The sequence below is a fragment of the Peromyscus eremicus genome, chromosome 1 (assembly GCF_949786415.1).
Source record: "Peromyscus eremicus chromosome 1, PerEre_H2_v1, whole genome shotgun sequence".
NCBI lineage: Eukaryota > Metazoa > Chordata > Mammalia > Rodentia > Cricetidae > Peromyscus > Peromyscus eremicus.
Window position 1 is genome coordinate 130,727,987 of NC_081416.1, and position 19,736 is coordinate 130,747,722.

Consider the following 19,736-nt stretch of genomic DNA (forward strand, 5'->3'; position numbering starts at 1 on the left):
GTGGATGCTGGGAACTTCACTCACGTCCTTTAGAAGAGCAGTAAGCTCTCAACCACAGAATCATCTCTCCACCGCAGGGCTTTAGTTTCTGAACTTCTGTTAGAATGTAGTATCTGTGACTTTGAGGTAGTAATTTACTGCCTGTGCTACTGTTTCATGTGTCAATTTTATAAAGAGGCTATGAGAATAAAACAGTGTTTCTATATGGATGCACTATGAAAACATACTAGCAAGGCCTGATAAAGGACTTTTTAAAAAGTCATTTACCATGCCTGGCCTTTTACAAAGCTGGGTGTGGTAGCATGTACTTAACAATTCCAGCACTCAGGAAACTCAGGCAAAACCTTTGTTAGTGTGAGACCAACAGCACTATATAGAGCAAGGCTGTTATTTCAAAAAACTTCAAAGACTCTTTTAACCAAAATGTATGGCAGAGATAGATGGAAGTAATACCTATTTCCCATCACTGTTTGAAAATTGCAAACCGTGTTTTCAGATTTAGGAAAAGGGCTCTGGAAATCACCTGAGGCAAAAGTTTTGAGTAAAAGCTGTTTTCTTGATTTGGAATTAATTTTCAGTATTCTAATCTTATAAAAAAGAGATTGCCCAACATTCCCCTTTCTTATGTGTACATTTTTTTTTTATAAATCAAGTGTTTGGATTTGCTATTACTGTTAGTTATAATGAAGTAAATATATGTATGTTACATATTTTTACTGTATAATTATGATAAGTATATCATGATATACACATAGATACACATAACTAGTAATTTTTTTCCATTTTGCTTTAATTATGTTTTTATTGTGTTTGAGGCCATTGCCTACTATGGCAAATTGTACTAGTTTTTCTTTTATAAAATAATAGTGTTTATTCATATATGTTTACTAAAAGCAAAAGAGGAGATTGATATAAAGAAAAAATAGTGTGGATAACAGTGCAGAGTAGTGCATAATTTGGAAAATTGGTATACTAATGATTAGAAGTTTGCTAAGTTATTGAATATTTTAATTGCTAAGTTCTTGATATTCTAACTAAAAGTTTGACTGGTCATTGTCTGTAGATTTCATTATCTTTGCTGAAGGAGATACAATGATTTCTAAGATGGTTTGAAAATTATAAGGTACTTTTAAAGGCAGCTTTATTGATGTTTGTAAAGGACAGGCTCCGATTAAAGTGAGTCCCAGAACGATAGTGACCTAGGCAGCACTTTCTTTCTCTCTTTCTTTCTTTCTTTCTTTCTTTCTTTCTTTCTTTCTTTCTTTCTTTCTTTCCCTCTTACTTGATAACATACAGTAAATGGGGGGTCAAATGAAAGGAGCTGCTTATACTTAAAACAAAAATTTTTATGTTTTCATAGTATTTATTTCTAGTTTTTGTGTGTGTGAGGTTTATAACTTTTTACATATACAGGTTTTCTTCCAATTATTGAAAATAAATTATGAAATGTTTTCCATTTTATGTTTTCTGATTTCTATTGTATAGGTAAGGAAATATTATTAATACGCATTTTGGCTTGGGATCATAAATATTAATAACATTATACAATAAATGATACAGTTTTTAGTAGTAATACTTATATTTGGATTACATCACACCAAATGTCTGAGAGTTTTATTTTAGCCTCCATGATGCATATAATGCATTTACTTTCAACTTTCTTGTTAAAAAAGTTATTTTCACTTAGAAATTGCCAAGATCTCTAGCTAGTTTAATGGTATTATATGTTTGGGGCTAGTAGGATCTGGGAATTCTCATTCATGGTGTGGTATGCTGTCTCAGTCAGCTAATGCATTGAAATTGTAACATGTTGTGAAGAAGCAGAGCTCGGAAACTGCACAAGGTGCTGAAGTAGAAGCGATAGTTTGGTAATGTTTAAAGTTGATTCTTAAAGATGCTTTTGCTCTCAGGATTTTTTTCTGTCATAATTGTAAAGGCAGCGATAGTTTTTGTTTGTAGTAATGTTTTCTCATCACAGTAATTATATTAAATGAAAACACTGAAAAAACTTCCCAGAAGTCACTAATTTCAGTTTCCTCGCTTATGTCATTTAGTATTTTATCTTTTATCCACAGAATTTTAGAAGCAAAACCAGAATTTTATTTTCTACAAACAAAAATACGCTGTGAACGTATGCTGTTGGTTGTTCAGCCCTTTTAGTGGCTGTTGTGAACGTATGCTGTTGGTTGTTCAGCCCTTTCGGTGGCTATGATAGTTGATACATGGACAGGCCGTGGCTGTGTGCTCTGTCCCTGCTTTCCCACGGCTCCATTGTTTGCATTGCAGGGGCGGGAGCACACTCTACAGGTGTCTCTTGCCGCTTTGTTGGTTGTTACTTCCCTGTACTAAGTCCTGAAAGTAGACTTGAAATGGAGTTTTAAAGGTAAGTTGAGAGTCCATTTCTTACTGCCATGTTTGGGTGTTGAGTGTCGACTCAGTTGTTCACAAACTTCATGTCTGCAGCATAGTTTGGAGTTGTTACTATGTAACAGAAAGAAATATTTTTGTTCCTGGGGGTGGACTTCATTTTCTTTCCAGTTCATATTTTGTCTCATCAGTTTGCCCATATTCTAGAGACTCCAAATGTATAATTTTTAGCACTGTAGAATGAGTCTTAGGTTGAGTTTTCTATTAATATTTCTACCTGTCCATGGCTGCCTCAAGTTTAATATGTTCAAAATGGAATCCTTAAGTTTGATTGAAGAAGTAGTGAATTACTAAAGATTTCCTCCTAATAAAAGGGTTCAATTGTTGATTGTTTATATGTAATTGTTTTATTCCATAGTTTGTTTTAGTAGCTTTTGAAACATTTGGTATTTGATTGATTCACTAGAATCACAAAAGTAGAGACTTTTGATTAGCTCAATTTGATACTCAGCCAAATTTAGTAATAAGATTTTAATTTATTTTTAAAATCTGTGCAGTTAAAATACTTTTAAAATTTTAAGTTAGATTATTCTTTTTATTTTATGTATGAGTGTTTTGCCTGCCTGAATGTGTGTATGGCACATGCATGCTTGGTGCTTGTGGAGGTTTGAAGAAGGCACCAAGGGAACTGGAGTTAGGAATGTTAGTGAACCATTAGTTGGATGCTGGGAATCCAACCTCAGTCCTCTGCAAGAGCTACAAGTGCTCCTAACTACTGAGCCATCTCTCCAACCTTTAAATATTTATTTACTTAGCAAGCTTCCTTCAAATAGTGGACATAATTATTCTTAAGCTATTTCACTCTTATCATGAATGCTCGATTCTGTGATATATCTTAAATTAGGAGAGTATATCTGAGTTGGCAATGTTTTTTTAAAAATAAAATTCCTGAGTTTCAAAGACCCAGATAATTTTCAGTTATCAAAAAGTTTAAAGTAATTTTTTCTGTGTTGCCTGAATACAATTATAAGACTTTTGAGATTTAATTAGAGAGATTCTTCCTTCCACCTAAGGAAAGATACAGTATTTACTTTGTATGAAAACATCATACAAGGATGATTCTAAATGTTATCTTTTTAATAAAACCTTTAGCTGTACTTTATAGAAAAATCAGTTATTTGATCCCAAAGAGTTGGTGGTTGTTAATCTTTATTTAGAATTAATGAAATTTAATTCTTGCAGTTATTTTAAAGTCATGTATTTACATTTTTGTTTTAGTATTTGTGTATTTTGAAATTAAGTAGATCTGTGTTTCCATATATCCATATCAAGAATGTTTTCGTCTTCCCACACCTAAATTCTGTACCTAATAAATAATAATTCCTTATTCACAAATTCTTCCTTCCCTCTAGTGCCTGGTAATTACCATCCAACCTTCTGCCTCTGTATGTGACTAGTCCTCCTGTGACTAACTTAGTTTCCTTAGCACCTATCTTCATTGTTGCTCTGTATTATAATGCAATATATAAAAGGATCCCTTTCCCCCAAAGTTTTAAAGGACAAATAACTCTGTGTGTGTGTGTGTGTGTGTGTGTGTGTGTGTGTGTGTGCATTTCTGTGCATGTGTACCATATTTTATTTATCCATTCAAATACTTATGGACATTCGGTTGTTTCGCCATTGTTTTTAAATTATTTGTTCATTTATTTGAGGTGAGGGGAGAGGGAGAGGCAGACAGACAGACAATGGGTTTGCACATGCCACACTGAGTGCATGGAAGTCTGAAGACAATGGCAATCGTTTCTCATCTTCTATCATGTGTGTACCAGGGATCCAACACAGGTCCTTGGGCTTGGTGGCAAGCCCCTTCTTTATTCACTGAGCCATCTCGCTGGCCCTCTTTTTCTTTAGACTATTATAAATACTACTCGCGTGAACATTGGTGTGCATGTATCAGTCTATACTTTAGATTCCTTAACTTACATATCTGGAAGTGAAATTGTTGCGTCAAATGGTAGTTCTTTTTTTTTTTTTTTAAGCATCTGTATACTTCAAAACAAAACAACAACAACAAAAACACCACAGCAGCTGCTGTGTTTTGTATTCCCATAAATCAACAAGGGTCTCAGTTCTATAGGCATGTTAACATTTCCTTTTTATACTTAAAAAAGTAGTAGTAATTATGGCTTGGCAAGATGGTTGGGTGAGTAAAAGTACTTTCTACCAAGCCTAATGGCTTGAGTTTCATCCCTGGAGCCCACATGGTGGATCTTCACACTCAATCGTGACACATGTGCTCTCCACCCCCCCCCCCCCAATAATAACATGTAAATAGTCATCTGAATGTATGTAGAGAGGGTTTTCATTGTGGTTTTAATTTGCATTTGCCTAGTAATTAGTGATGTTAAGCCTTTTTCATATGTTTACTGACCATTTATCCATCTTTTGAGAAATAGATGTCTATGGTCCTCCCTGCCCCCTCTCTTGAGACAGGATTTTATTCTGTAGTCAAAGCTGTCCTGGAACTCATTATGCATCCAAAACTGTTCTTCAACTTGTATTGTTCATTCTGTCTTAGCTTCCCAAGAACTGCAGGGATTTCATGAGCTCTCACTCTTTTAGCTTTCCTTTGCCCATAGTTGACTCACTCCTTTATTTACTCTGAGTTCCAGGGATTGAATTCAGGTCATCAGGCTGGTTGCAAATGTCTTTATCTACTGAGACATCTTGCCTGTCATATCTTTTGCCCATTTTTAAATTGGATCTTTTTGCTTTTGGATTTTAGGAATTCTTTATATATTTTGGATACTATTCCCATGTCATATATATAGTGTTTATTCTTTTCTTTGGGTTGCTCTCTTATTCTTCTGCTAGTAGTGTTCATTGAGATGTATTTATTTATTTTGTATATATGTATGTATGGTGTGCATGCGTGTTTGTGTGTCACATTTGTGTGGGTGCACCTGTGCAGTGCATATGGAGGTCTGAGGTTCCTTGACATCTAGTGTCTTCTTTGGTGACTCTCTTTCTATCGAGGCAGGGATCTGTTGCTGAATGCAGAGCTTCCTCCTGTGCACTGACTCTAGGCCACTGTCATGTCTACCTGGCTTTGGGTAGAGTTTGAGGATACAAACTCTGGTTCTTGTGGTTGGGTGGCAGGTGCTTTATTCATTTATTTTAATCCTAGCCTCTATGCTTTTAATTTCAGTGAAGTCTTGTTTGTTGTTATTTAATTTGTTGTGATTTTGGTGTTGTGACTAAGAAGTCACTGTCAATCCAATTTCTGGAAGCCTTTTCTGTTTTCTTCTAAGAGTTTTACAGTTTTAGCAGTTAGGTATAGATTTTAATTTCAGATTGATTTTGAGTTGATATTTGTGTGTGGCATTAGGTAAGCACGCAGATGGTTCTTCCTTGTGGGCATCTACTTTCTCAATTTGTTTGAAAGGATGTTCTTTGCTATTGAATGATCTTGGTATTTTTGTTAAGAATCATCCATTTATTTTTATTTCTGGGTCTTTTATTCAATCAGTCTGCATGTCTTCCTCTGGCTTATGCAACATTATTTCAATTTGTGACTTTAGTAAATTTTGAAATAATAAAAAGTGAGCCCTCCAGTTTCAGTGTTTTTCAAGACTACTTTTACTGATTGGATTCCTTTGAGGTTCAGTATAGATGCAGAGTGACTTTTTTAAATGCTACAAAAATATGAGGGTTTTGATATCATTGCATTGTATTTGTAGATTGCTTTGCCTAGTATTGACATCTTAATATGTAAAGTTTTACAGTCCATGAATAATATTTGTGACTAGTGTTTTAAAATATTAGTTTTTTATTTCCTTGATTAATATGCTTTATTTCACATTAAGTATGTAGAACTGTTTGGTATGTTGGTATTATATCCTAATACATTTCATAAAAAACGTTTTATAGCTCTCATTCTTTAAAGTATGGATCTTTTAGAAGTTTGATCCTTGTACACACACACACACACACAGAGGTTTTGAGGTTAAATTTTTGTTGTACATGTTTGTCCTTTGATCTGATATGTAATCGCTTGGCAAGTTTTATATGTGATTATAAAGAAAGTATTTTCTGCAGTCATATATACAGTGTTCTGTGTGTCACTGAGATTGTTGACCTGGTTGTGTCTCATTCATTTTGAACTGTTTGTTCCATGAGTTGCTAAGAATGCTCTGCTAAAATCTTACTTAGTACAACTGGTTTCAGACAGGCCTTTGGGGATTGGCTTTGTTTACAGTCAGATTTCTGTTTCTTACCTAGTTTATTTGGAAAGTCCATTTGTATAGAAGTAAAATTCAGTACAGTAGTAAAACTGTATGAGAAACTATATCCTCAAAGCAGTTGGTAGAACGTTGGACTCTGATGTAGACATTTTAAAGTTCCTGTACTATAGGAAAGGAGTGTGTCTCTGATGTTGCTGGCAGGAAGGCATATTAAAAGCTTTTGAGCCATTGCCTGCCGTGTGCATTTGTCTTGAGCATGTGCCTGATTTCCTTTTTCTCTTTAGCCCTTAATTTTTCTTGAGCTTATGCAGTGTATAAAAATGTTGAAAAGTGCTTGATTGTCAACAGGGAAAACACCAGAGAGAAAGTTACTGCACATTAAATTGTGTAGTAAGCATTTTACATCCTAACCAGGATAATTTACTTCTATGAATGGGCATTTTTTTTATATTTCTGTTAAATTTTTAAAAAAGAGGAATGATTGGAGAGCATGACTTATTGTACAACATCATTTCCTCACTTAAAAATAGCAAATAAGCTCTTGGTTATAATTTTGCATAGAATATCTTATTTTGGTTTTGTTTTTTTTCTTTTTTGAGACAGGGTTTCTGTGTAGCCATGGCTACCCTGGAACTTGCTCTGTAGATGAGGCTAGCCTCGAACTCAGAGATCCGTCTGCCTCTGCCTCCTGAGTGCTGGGATTAAAGGTGTGTGCCATATATAATCAGATATATAATATATATATTATATGATATTAGATATTATAGCTTACTGGTAAAATGAACTTCAAAAAAAATTGCACAGGGCTGGAGAGATGGCTTGGAGGTTAAGAACACTAGCTGCTCTTGAAGAGAACTAAGGTTTGAGTCCTAATACCCACATGGTGGATGACAACTGTTTGTAACTCCAGCTCCTGGGAATCCAGTGCCGCCTTCTGGCCTCTGGGCATCAGACTCACAGATGATGTACAGACATACACACTGGCAAGACATTCACATATATAAAATCAAAACTATTTAGTGATGGTGGTAGTGGTGTATATGTGTCTGAGTGTGTACGTGTGCTATGGTGCACATAATGGTGGTCATGGGTCCACAGATAGAGCTCAGGTGGACAGGCTTACACGCGAGCACCTTTACCTGCTGAGCCGTTTCACTGACCTGAATAGACCTTTTTGTAAATTGTCCCGTGTCTTCATCCCTGTGTATGTGCCTGTCCTGCTTTGAGGTTTGCCATAATAAACTATGGCATCAGACTTTCCTTTGTTTGTGGTTACACAGTGTGTCTTTCTCTCTGCTTGTAGCCTCATGTTAAGTACCACCTCTGTAATTCTCAGAAAATGAGGTTTGTTTGTAAATGGGGGTCTGTTATCTTTTTTAATTAGAGGTTTAATGTAGTTATGGTTAATGTAAATACCCATATACTTGGATTAAATGTGTCACCTCCTGTTTGCTTTCTGTTTCTATCCTCTTTTTTGCCTTCTTTTGAATCATTAATCCATTTCTCCGTCTGGTAACGTTATTAGCTACCCATACTTTTTATTGTTCTTGCAGTAGTTTACCCTAGAGATGGTGACATGTACCCTTGACTTATTCAACTCAGTAAAGAGTTCCCTGTTTGCTCATCAATAAAATATTTGAAAGTACTTTAACTCCATTTGCCACCCTCCTGAATAATATTATTTTGTGTCTTCTAATATTTTATATCCTACAAAGTATTACTGTTAACATTTTAGTTAGTATTTGTGTAGAATTGTTTATGTATTCTATTTCTTGCACTAAACTTTTTGTACTTATTCAAGTCATATCTGTTATTCATTTTTCCTTTTATTTAAAGAGATCCCTTTCAATATAATCTGAATGATGCTGTTTCTTATTCACCTAGAAATGTGTCTGTTTTGACCATCGTTTTTGGGGGTGGGGTGGGGAGCATAGTTTTCTGAGATAACAGAATTCTGGGTTGGTATTCTCTCTCCTACTTTGTAGCACTTTGCAACAAATCAGCTAAGTATATAATTTATGGCTCTTTTGGAAATGTTTTCAAAAAGCATCTTTCCCTTCCTTTAAACTCTTTGTGTGGGGGTTATACTGGTGGCCTTTCTCCTGTGCACCTCAGGGTGTTTATTATTGAAGTAGTTAGTCAGGGTCTGTAGAATTTCAACTCTGGCTTGCTCTCATGGTAGTTTGGAAAGTTTTTTTTGTTGTTGTTGTTGTTTTTGTTTTTTGAGGCAGGGATTCTCTGTGTAGCTTTGCGCCTTTCCTGGAACTCGCTCTGTAGACCAGGCTGGCCTCGAAAAGTTTGGAAAGTTCTTAGCTACCATGTTTTCAAATAATTTCTCCTCACTGTTTTTCCTTCCATTTCTCTAGCTCTATCTGGGTGTTTCTGGACCCTTTTTCCATTTCTTCTCATTTTTCATACCCTTTTCTATGTTTCTCATTCTTACGGATTTTTTAAAATATATATATCATTTAATCTAGATGGTTTCTTCTTGCTTATGCTCTGGTTTGTTGATTTTATGCTTCTTCAATTTTATCTAGTCTGTTATCAAACCATTTCATAAGTTTTTTTTCTTTTCAAAATTGTATTTTTTTATTCTTTCATTTTTAATTCATTTAAAAATAATTCTTAGAACACATTAACCCAAAATCTTCCTGGTAACACTATTTTTTGATCTAATATAGGTAAGTTTCAACTCCACTTTAAAATTATTTTTGTCTTTTTAAAATTTCTAGTATTTTACATGAATTTGCTGGTAATGTTGTGTTTGAGCCACGGTTTCCTTTTGGTACTGAACGGTAGCTATACTAATAGCTCTCACTCTGTCCTGGGGTTGAAATGACTGTAGCTGTCCTTCCCATGTGGAGGATGTTCTGTTTCTTGAGTATCTTTGTGTCCATGGGATAGACCTTTGGAGTCTTTCCAGGTGCCTGGTATGCTTCCTAGGGCTGATCCCCCTGGGCAGGCCTGGAATCTAGTTTCTGCACTTCCATTTGTAGATGTGTTGGGAGCTCTGTTGGCTTTCTCAGTCTCAGTCAGTAGTTTTAGAATCCACTTCCTCCAGCAACAACAGAAGTAGAGAGACTGGTTTCTTCCAGATCTCACACCTGCAAATTATTATGTGTTGAAAGGTGCACATTGCCTTAAAACACTACTTTTTAGCTTTACTATTTTCGTTCTAAGGGGAAGGTTGACTTCCAGTGTCCTGTTTCACAACTGTGAGACAAAATACTTAGCTACATGGTGGAATTCATAATTGTTCCAACTATAGAGATAGTACATATGTGTATCTTGAGGCACTAGAAGATCTTGCATACTTCAGTAGTCACATCTCTTCAGTGAAGTGTGTGAATATTTATCTTGCCAGCACAGTGCACATTTTTTAATGGTAGGAATTAGAGTGTGATCTGTTAGGAAACATGACTTGGAATAAGTCCAGTTCCATTGGTGTCCTAGTTGGCTTTCTGTTGCTGTGATAAGCACCACAACCAAAAACAACCTGGAGAGGAAAGGGTTTATTTCAGTGTACAGTTTACATTTCATTGTCCAGGGAAGCCAGGGCAGCGACATGGAGGCAAGAGCTGAATGAAGCAGAGACCAATGAGGGAGACTGCTTATTGACTTCTTCTCTGGTCTGCCCAGCCAGTTTTTTACAACCTAGGCCTACCTACCCAGGCATGGCCTGCCCACATTGGGCATCAGTTAACATTAAGAAAATGTTCTTTGACATGCCCACAGGCTGGAGGCCCTTCCTCAGTTGAGGTTCCCTCTTCCTAAGTGACTCTAAGGAAGTGTCTGCTGACAGAAAGTAATCAGCACAATTGCTGATAGTGCAGATCTACCTGGGTCCCACATCTTTGAGTCCCTAAACCTTCCTTCTCTCTTGTTGCAGGGCCTCTGCATATAATGTTCTCTTGTATGTATATCTTCATATTCAGGTGAACATCTTCTGACCTGCAAATCCAAGTGGAGTATAGGTCAGATAAATGACATTTTCAGTTTTGAATGGTATGGATTCATTTGTGTGATGGTTTGCTATCGTTTCGCCTTTGTGGACTCTGAACTTTATATGATGAGGAACCATGTATTATTGACACACACCCCTCTACCTTTTCTGTTTCTTCTTGTGTCTCTTGCTCCATTGTGTCCCCCCCCCACACACACACACTCTTGTTTTCTTTTTCCCTTTTCTGCTATACTTGGGATTGAACCTAGGGCTTCCAGCATGCTGGACAAGTGTTGTGCCTCAAAGCCCCAGCTCTATTGAGCATTTTATCAATACTCTTTATTTGATGTTTGGGAATACATTTATTGTAAGTGAGTGATGAGTTAATAAGTTATCATTGTAGCAGATATTACAATTGTATAAATTAAAAAGTAAAATAATGAACATGGGAAGATCAGTAAGCAAGGATGTACCGAGGAAAGCCCATTGCTTTCAAGCAGATTTGCATTTAATCAGACCCTAAAATTGCATGATAGAGTTGAAAATTTGGTCTGAATTTCAATTTCGTGTTCAAATTGAATCTTAACAGATGAGGAGGTATTCATTTAATGCTCAGAGAAATAGTATTTTACTTAAATGTATAGTAATAAAAAGTTTATATAGTAGTATCTTTGTAGACTGATGAATAGTATTAAAATTTGGCTGTAGGGTCAATTGATTTAGAAGAATTTATAAGGGCAAATTAGAACCACTCATATTAGCTATCTTTTGCATGAAGGTCATCTGGAGCAATAAAGAATATTGTGTGTTGCTGATGATAGAAGTGTCTAGAGTCTGACTTCCAGAAGTGTTATCTTAGTGTTTACCCCTTTACTAGATGACTTTTGCCATGTTACTTAACTTTTTCTGTGTCTACACATCCCTAAATCTCCATATTTAACAGAATAGGGATAATTAAGTCTAACTAAAGAGAATCTAGATAAGAATGAATGAATGGAGCCGGGCGGTGGTGGCACACACCTTAAATCCCAGCACTCGGGAGGCAGAGGCAGGCGGATCTTTGTGAGTTCGAGGCCAGCCTGGTCTACAGAGTGAGATCCAGGAAAGGCACAAAGCTACACCGAGAAACCCTGTCTCCAAAAACCAAAAAAAAAAAAAAAAAAAGAATGAATGAACGGAGATTTTTCCATACTTAGAAAAATGCCTGGCATATACAAAAAGTTTCAACAACATTGGCTATTGTTGTTGCTGTTGCTATTATTATGTGCATTGTGAAAACCTCGAATACTGTAACTACATTTGCTTAGCGGTAAAGGTACAGAGAGATCCCGGTGAACTTTAAGGGGTAAAATCAAAGACTTCAACCTGCTTACTCTATTTCGGTAACTAGAAATTCCGCCTGAAGAATGCTTACTATGTCAGCAGAAGAGCAGATTTGAAGTTTCTGTAGTGTTTAATGATTTACAAGTTGTACAGAATTGAAATTTTCTCATTTGTGCTTTCTTTTAGATTTTCAAGAAAATTTCAGCGGTAGCCTTGGACTAGAAGGTTACATAATAGAAGCTGTGTACGATGCTTTAGAATATTGAAGAATATTAGCTTCTGAATTAATTATTTGGAATATAAGGAAGAAAAGTTACCTGAAAATGGGGCGGAAGAAAATACAAATCACACGCATAATGGATGAGAGGAACCGGCAGGTAAATGAAATTTTAATTTATTTAATTGGTTATTATATTTCTAAAACATAATATAGAATGGTCAAAGCTTTCTTTCTTTCTTTCTTTCTTTCTTTCTTTCTTTCTTTCTTTCTTTCTTTCTTTCTTTCTTTCCTTCCTTCCTTCCTTCCTTCCTTCCTTCCTTCCTTTCTTTCTTTCTTTCTTTTTTTCTTTCTTTTTTTTTAAGACAAGAGTTTCTCTGTGTAGCTTTGAAGCCTGTCCTGGAACTCACTCTGTAGACCAGGCTGGCCTTGAACTCACAGAAATCCACCTGCTTCTGCCTCCCAAGTGCTGGAACTAAAGGCACGCACCACCACCGCTGGGCTCAGATCTTTCTTAAAATTAATTTCAACTCTAAATGTTTAAAGTTCCAGAATAAATGATAAAGATTAGATATAAAATGTGTCCTGTCATGTGCTTTAAAGAAACCGTCAAGTATGTTTTCTCATGTGTACAGTAGAAAAGGAAATCCTTCCATTTTCACTCGTATAGTTTTCATGCAGTGCTTGGCCTTTGATTTGTAACTCACCTTTGCTAGTCTTTTGTGATTGTTGTGGGAATATCATCCCTTGTACTAAGAAGTGTATGTATAGGTTTGCAGTTACCAGTCAATGTTTTCTAGTCACTTACATTTTATGGTTAGCCAAGAAATAATGAACATAGTTTTGAAGCCTTATTATCTCACATATTTCTAAAGCATACGTCAGCTTTAATTGGTAAGTTTGCAGTACCAGTGTCAGTGAATTCTTTCAAATTCAAGAGAATTTCAATATGATTCTGATCTGTGGAGTCTAGATGTTGTATTTAAAACTAATTGGCAATCTGTCCCCAAAACTAGCTGTCTGTTTTTCTCAGTGTTATTAGCACCATCATGCCTATTCATTTGTATACTTTCTATATTGAGTAGTTAGTATAAAACTCTATGGCCCATGGGCCTCAAATCTTTTTTTTTTTGGCTTTTTGAGACAAGGTTTCTCTATGTAGCTTTGCGCTTTTCCTGGAACTCGCTTTGGAGACCAGGCTAGCCTCGAACTCACAGAGCTCCGCCTGCCTCTGCCTCCCGAGTGCTGGGATTAAAGGCATGCGCCACCACCGCCTGGCCCAGGGGCCCCAAATCTTTGATGTTGGTTGTTTTAAGAAAAGTTGACTGGCCCCTTGATTTAGAGAAAAGAAGAAAAAAGAATTTAAGAGAATATTATAGTAAGCCTCTCATTCCTCATGTTCAAAGCATGTTCAGTAGGGAGAGATGTTATCTCTGGGAAGTTTGTCAGAGGTTCGAAGAACAACTTCTGCAAAGCTCAGTAGGACCAACACAGCCCTGCAAGTGTGCTTTCTCAAGGTCAGTATAGAAGTTTACCTGATTGCATCTGTAACTGTAGACTCAGCTCAGTGAGCGTTAGGAAGAGAAGGGCTGTTAGTGGGAGTCATCGTGGGCTGAAGTAAGCCCTTGTTTCAAATCGTAAAGACTGCTTCGCAAAAAGACGTAAGGCCTGCACAGTATGTATGGTACATTGGGAAAGTTGATAAAATAGAGGAGATGGATAAAGTAACCATCCCATCATTGGAAAAGAAGGAGTCCAAAGAAGACTGTACATAAACTTTTCAACCTGTGAAGATGGTAACATGAAGAGAGAGGAGGATCTGCTTTACAGGAACACAGAGTTATAAATGTGAAGTGAGGCTTGTATGCAAGCAAAGAAGTAGCATAAAATCTCCCGGCTCTCATCTTACGGATACCCATGGTTAAGTTGTCCATAGCCAGTCTAGACCTGTGTGTTGAAGACTGCGTATTTAAAGGGAAAGAGGAACTAGGCCTATGTAGATGGCTATGTAATAGGGACTTTATAAGTTGAGAGGATGACTTTGTCTAACAAAAGATCCAAAGTTTGACAGGAAGGGAGAGATGGCAGATCCGGGAGAAGTCAAGGGAGGGGATGCATATGATAAAGAAATTGTACAAAATTATCAAAGAACTAATAAATAATTTTTGACATCTTATAAGTCCTGTTACCACTGGCTGGAATATCTATAGAACTGAGATGAAAATAAAGTATCCCTTGTTTTGTAAAACAAATGCATTCTTTTTTTTTTTTTTTTTTTGGTTTTTCAAGACAGGGTTTCTCTGTGTAGTTTTGGTGCCTGTCCTGGATCTCGCTCTGTAGACCAGGCTGGCCTCGAACTCACAAAGATCCGCCTGGCTCTGCCTCCTGAGTGCTGGGATTAAAGGCGTGCGCCACCACCGCCTGGCACAAATGCATTCTTGACCAGTTGCTTTGCTTACAGAGAGAGTGTTAGTATATCAAATTCTATTTTCCTATTGGCTTACGTTATAAAATCAGAAGGATGTAAGGAGATATCTCTCTCTCTCTCTCTCTCTCTCTCTCTCTCTCTCTCTCTCTCTCTCTCTCGTTTTTTCAAGACAGAGTTTCCCTGTATAGTCCTGGCTGTCCTAGAACTTGCTCTGTAGACCAGGCTGGCCTCAGACTCAGAAATCTGCCTACTTCTGCCTCCTAAGTGTTAGGATTAAAGTCATGCACATCACCAATATGAAATATTAGAAAGATAATAGTAAAATGAACTGTAATTGAGGCTTAGTAACTAGAATTAGCCTGTTCCTACCTTGGACTTGGTTGCAATGTTGGTGTTTTTATGAAGCCATCAAGTGGGTAATGGCTGTCCAAACCTCTCAAATACTGTCTCAGCAAAGAAAGAAAGAGAGAAAAATTAATTGGGCAATTTTTTAGATTAGATTTGGTATAGGTACATCTGTCACAAACCAAAATGGTATCTTAATTTTACTTTTCAAAAAGTGAATTATGAGTTAAAGATTTTTCTTTTTTACATAAAAGGAAAAATAGTTTCTAATTAACCTAAATCAACTTTATTTTAAGGGACTAAATTAGATCCTGAAAAACTACACACACACACACACACACACACACACACACACACACACACACACACTGATTCTATCTAGGAGATTTAAATATATAGCATATAGAAATAAGATCAAATACTGGGAGAATTTACGTAAGAATCTGTAACTCATAATGGACTAATTTAGGAAAAGAGAAGCTAATAGCAAGTAGAATTTTGAATTGTAAGTATAAATTAACCATATAAGAAACTACACTTAAAGTCTGAAAAAGTACATGGAAAATCTTTGTGACAGTATCATGCACGTCGAGAAAAGAGCTGTTTCACTAGCAAAATCTGTGTTTGTTCTCTTTGTATTGAGGTAAAACATAGAGGAAAAGTTCACAGATCTTAAATGCATGAGTCAGTGAATTTTGGAAGAGAGAACATGGCCCTGTACCCTGATGCACCACCCCAGAGCCACTGTTTGTCCTATCTCCTGGTCTCCTGCCCCAAGGGAAGTCATTAAACTAATCTTCGATGCCATAGATTTAATATACGTATTGTTCCAATTTATTTGTACAGTGCGTGTTCTTTTGAGCAGAAATTCATAAATGTTAACCCTTGCATATAAATGTGTCATTGTATTTTTATATTTTTTATCAATTTATAACTGAATGTAACATAATTTATGCCTTTTATCTGTTGTAAATAGACATTTGTGTTTTTTTCTACTTTGTTACTATTATGAAGAGTTCTCTCTTGAGTATTCTTAATTTGTGCACATGAACACTTGCTTAACGTATGTATCTAGTACATTAACTGAGTGAGAGGGGTTTTGTCTGATCAGCTTTTGTAATAGTGGACAAGAGTTTTCTTTCTCTCTTTTAAACAAACAAACAAACAAACCAAAAACTCAAAACAGAAAGTCCAAACAAACACAAAGAAAAACCAATAAGACAAAAATAACAGAACACCCCACTCCCCAGCACACACAAAAATATGGAGTTCATTTTATTCATTTTTATATTGGCCAGTTGTTTGGGGGTATGGGAGTTTGTCTTAGGAGTATGGTTGATAATACCCAGTGATACTCCATTGGAGAAAACTGATTTTTCCCTTTCCCAGCAATCAGTTGCAAATAGTTTATGGGTTAAGAGTAGGACTTTGCATCTTCTTTCCCTTCTCAGTGCTGGGACTCTATCTGGCCTGAACCTGTATAGGTCTTATGTGTGCTGCCATAGTCTCTGTGAGTTCGTATGTGTATCAGTCCTGTTGTGTCTGGAAGACACAGTTTCCTTGGAGTCAGCCATCACCTCTGGCTCTTATAAACTTTGCGTCTCCTCCCCAAATCTTAAGGGGAGGAGTTTGATGAAGACATCCCATTTAGGATAGAGTGATTGAAAAGCTCCCATTCTCTGCACAGTCCAGTTGTAGATGTCTATCTTAATTCCCATCTACTACCAAGTAGCTTCTCTGATGAGGATCAAGGGAAGTACTGATCTATGTGTATAGCAGAATGTCATTGGGAGTCATATTATTGCTGTGTTCCTTTGGCAGAATGATAGCAGATTTCCCATAGGTTCCTCACATCTAGTCACAGATTCTTGGCCACTTTAGCGGTGTCAAGGTAAGGGCTCTATGTCATGGAGTGAGCCTGGATTTCAATAAAAAAGTTGTGGGATACTCCCATAACATCTGTGCCACTGTTGCCCCAGTGTGTTTGATGCGTGTTGTAGTTTCAGGGTTTGTGGCTGGTGATAGGGATGATTACTTTTCACCTATGCTAGCATCTATAGTACCTTCCAGCACCATGAATGCTAGTGATAGAGGTGAAGCTTCTAGTTAAGTACCACATCAACTTCTCCATGTTCAGTGGCATGAGTAAATGTCCTCAGTAATAGAGTCTTCCAGTCAGGTTGCAGAGAGCTACCAGGAGCCTTGGCGGCAGCCTATGGTGTTTGAAGCAGAGGTCCAGGGGACCTCTTTGATCAACAACTCAACAAGATGTAGTCTATTCCAGGTACTGGAGATTTTACTTAGTGGCATAAGATGTCTAGTTGTGACAGTTTCTCCCATTATATGGTGACTCCATTTAAATTCCTTTCATTCATTTATATATTGTAGCTTCTACAGTAGTAGGTTCCATATTGTTTTTTCAGAAGGCTGTTAGTGTTATTGTCCCTTCCCATATTTCTTCCTTTACCCTGCTCTTCCATTCCCCTCCCCACATAATCATTCTATTCTGGTATCCCTTTTATTTGTTCTTAACACTATATTCTATTTCTCCTTCCTTGGGAGGTCCCCTCCTTCTCCCTGGTCCCTTACCTAAGTACCTCTATGGTTATCTGTATTTGACAAGAATTTTATAAAATGTTTCTGTTTAATTTATATTTAGCTGGCAGTGTGACACTAGCTGCTTCACATCTGTACTAGTACTAGGAATTACCCTTTTCATTCGATCCATTCTAATAGACTAGTAGACAAGCAATAGTAACTAGTTTTAATCTGAAGTTTTAGGGATAGCTGATGAAGTTGTTTGCCTTTTTGTGTTTTTATACTATCAAAATTGGGTGTGTATGTCCCAGCGAGTTTTGTTAGTTATGGTTGTTTACCTGAGCATGGGTGAGTGATTTTTTATGGGGGGGAATGAGTATCTTACTAGTGGCTACATTAGTGAAGAAAATGTCTCTTACACCCTCATCAGCGATTAACTGTGCTAACTGCTTAAAAATGATCAAAAAATGATCAAGAAGGCCGGGCGGTGGTGGCGCACGCCTTTAATCCCAGCACTCAGGAGGCAGAGCCAGGCGGATCTCTGTGAGTTCGAGGCCAGCCTGGACTACCAAGTGAGTCCCAGGAAAGGCGCAAAGCTACACAGAGAAACCCTGTCTCGAAAAACCAAAAAAAAAAAAAAAAAAGATCAAGAAACGGGGAGCCCCTCTGTAGATGTAACCAACCGTCTTATTAAATAAGAAACACAGAACCAATGCAAAGAAGAAAGCCAAGAGATCAGAGCTAAGAGCCTTACCCGCCTGCTGCAGCTATCCTCTTCAGCCAAGAGACCTCTCTGAAAGAGACCTACTTCCTGTCTGCCTTTATATAGACTTCCTGTTCTGCCTTCTCATTGGTTGTAAACCCAACCACATGACCGCCTCGTCACTGCCTGTTTGTACAGACCTCCAGATCTTCTATGGTTAGTATTGAGATTAAAGGCGTGTGTCTCCAATGCTGACTGTATCCTTGACCACACAGAGATCTACCTAGTTCTGTCTACCAAGTGCTGGGATTAAAGGCATGCACCACCACCGCCCAGCTTTTGCTATGGCTCTAATAGCTCTGACCCCTGGGCAACTTTATTTATTAACATACAATTAAAATCACATTTCAGTACAAATGAAATACCACCATACCCCTCTCCTTTCATGACAAGGTGTTGACAGGCTTAATCTTGTACAGATTTTATATAGGTAATCAGAGCTGCTGTGATTTTAAAAATCCAGTACCATGTCATGTTCAGAAGTCAATATTGCATGCATCCTGTATTAGTCAGGGTTCTCTAGAAAAAGAGAACTGATAGAATTACATATATTGATCCAATCAAGAAAAATCTATCACATGTATACCTAGAAGCTTGGGTTTGGATTAATTCCAGGTATAGTCACATTGACAACCAAGAAGAGCCATTATACCCTCACACACATTTTTATTTTTATTTTTTTGTTTATTTAGATTGAACAAGAGTGTCACTAAGGTGCCCAAGATGGTCCCAGATTTGAGGGTTCAAGTGACCCTTCTACCTTTTAGCTAAGACTATAAGTTTAGGCTACCACCCCAGCTAGATTAACCTTTTTTCTTTCCCTTATTGATGATGCTCTTTACACTGTGTTTAAGAACTTTCATTTCCCACAAGGCAATGAAGATAATTCTTTTAGATATAAGGACAATCTGGATGTTACATGCCTCTCCATGTAATTACCAGAGTTGATTCAGTTGAATTGGCTGTCTAGACAAGTGTCTTCTCCCACCCTACCACTTGTGTGTGCCTGGTGAAGAAGGTCATGTTCCCAGTAGAGGAGGGCTGTTCTTTGGTCAAACATGAGTAGCTGCACTGCACTGCCTGCTTGGACCTCCAAATATGGGCTAAGATGATTATTCTATGCTTTCTTCTCAAAGTGTTTTGTTTTACTTTCTATGTTTTGGATCTATTATCTATTGGGAATTTATATTTGAATTTAAGTGTGGGGGTCAGATTATTTTTTCCCAATGGATATTCAGTGACCCAGTATAATTTGTTGCATTTCTTTCCTGCCTGAGTTTGAGTCAAATACAGTGTATTTATGGGTCTATTGATGGACCCTGTATTTAGTTTCATTTGATTATTTGTATATCCTTGCTCAATTCTACACTATTGTAGTTACTATAATTTGCTGTCTGATAGCATAGTTGTTTATCATTGTATTTCTGCAGAACCGGCTGGCTGTTCTTTTCATTTAAAGTGAAACTATCAAATTAGTGTTTACACAAAGGCAGCCAGTCAAGAATTTCCCTGAATTCATGTGTTCCCACTGAATATATACATCCATTTAGGGTCACAGAAAACTTCAT

General features: G+C 37.0%; 1 protein-coding gene across 5 annotated transcripts in view; it reads left to right on the top strand.

Annotated features, from left to right (window-relative positions):
- The window catches only part of Mef2a (myocyte enhancer factor 2A), a 132,764-nt gene that overhangs the window by 46,869 nt on the left and 66,159 nt on the right, over positions 1–19,736 (top strand). For all 5 annotated transcript variants that reach the window (XM_059273093.1, XM_059273105.1, XM_059273094.1 and 2 more), the window contains exon 3: positions 12,064–12,254. In XM_059273093.1, the coding sequence (XP_059129076.1) occupies positions 12,201–12,254 (54 nt within the window). In that variant the 5' untranslated portion in view covers positions 12,064–12,200. The remainder of the gene's footprint in view (positions 1–12,063; positions 12,255–19,736) is intronic.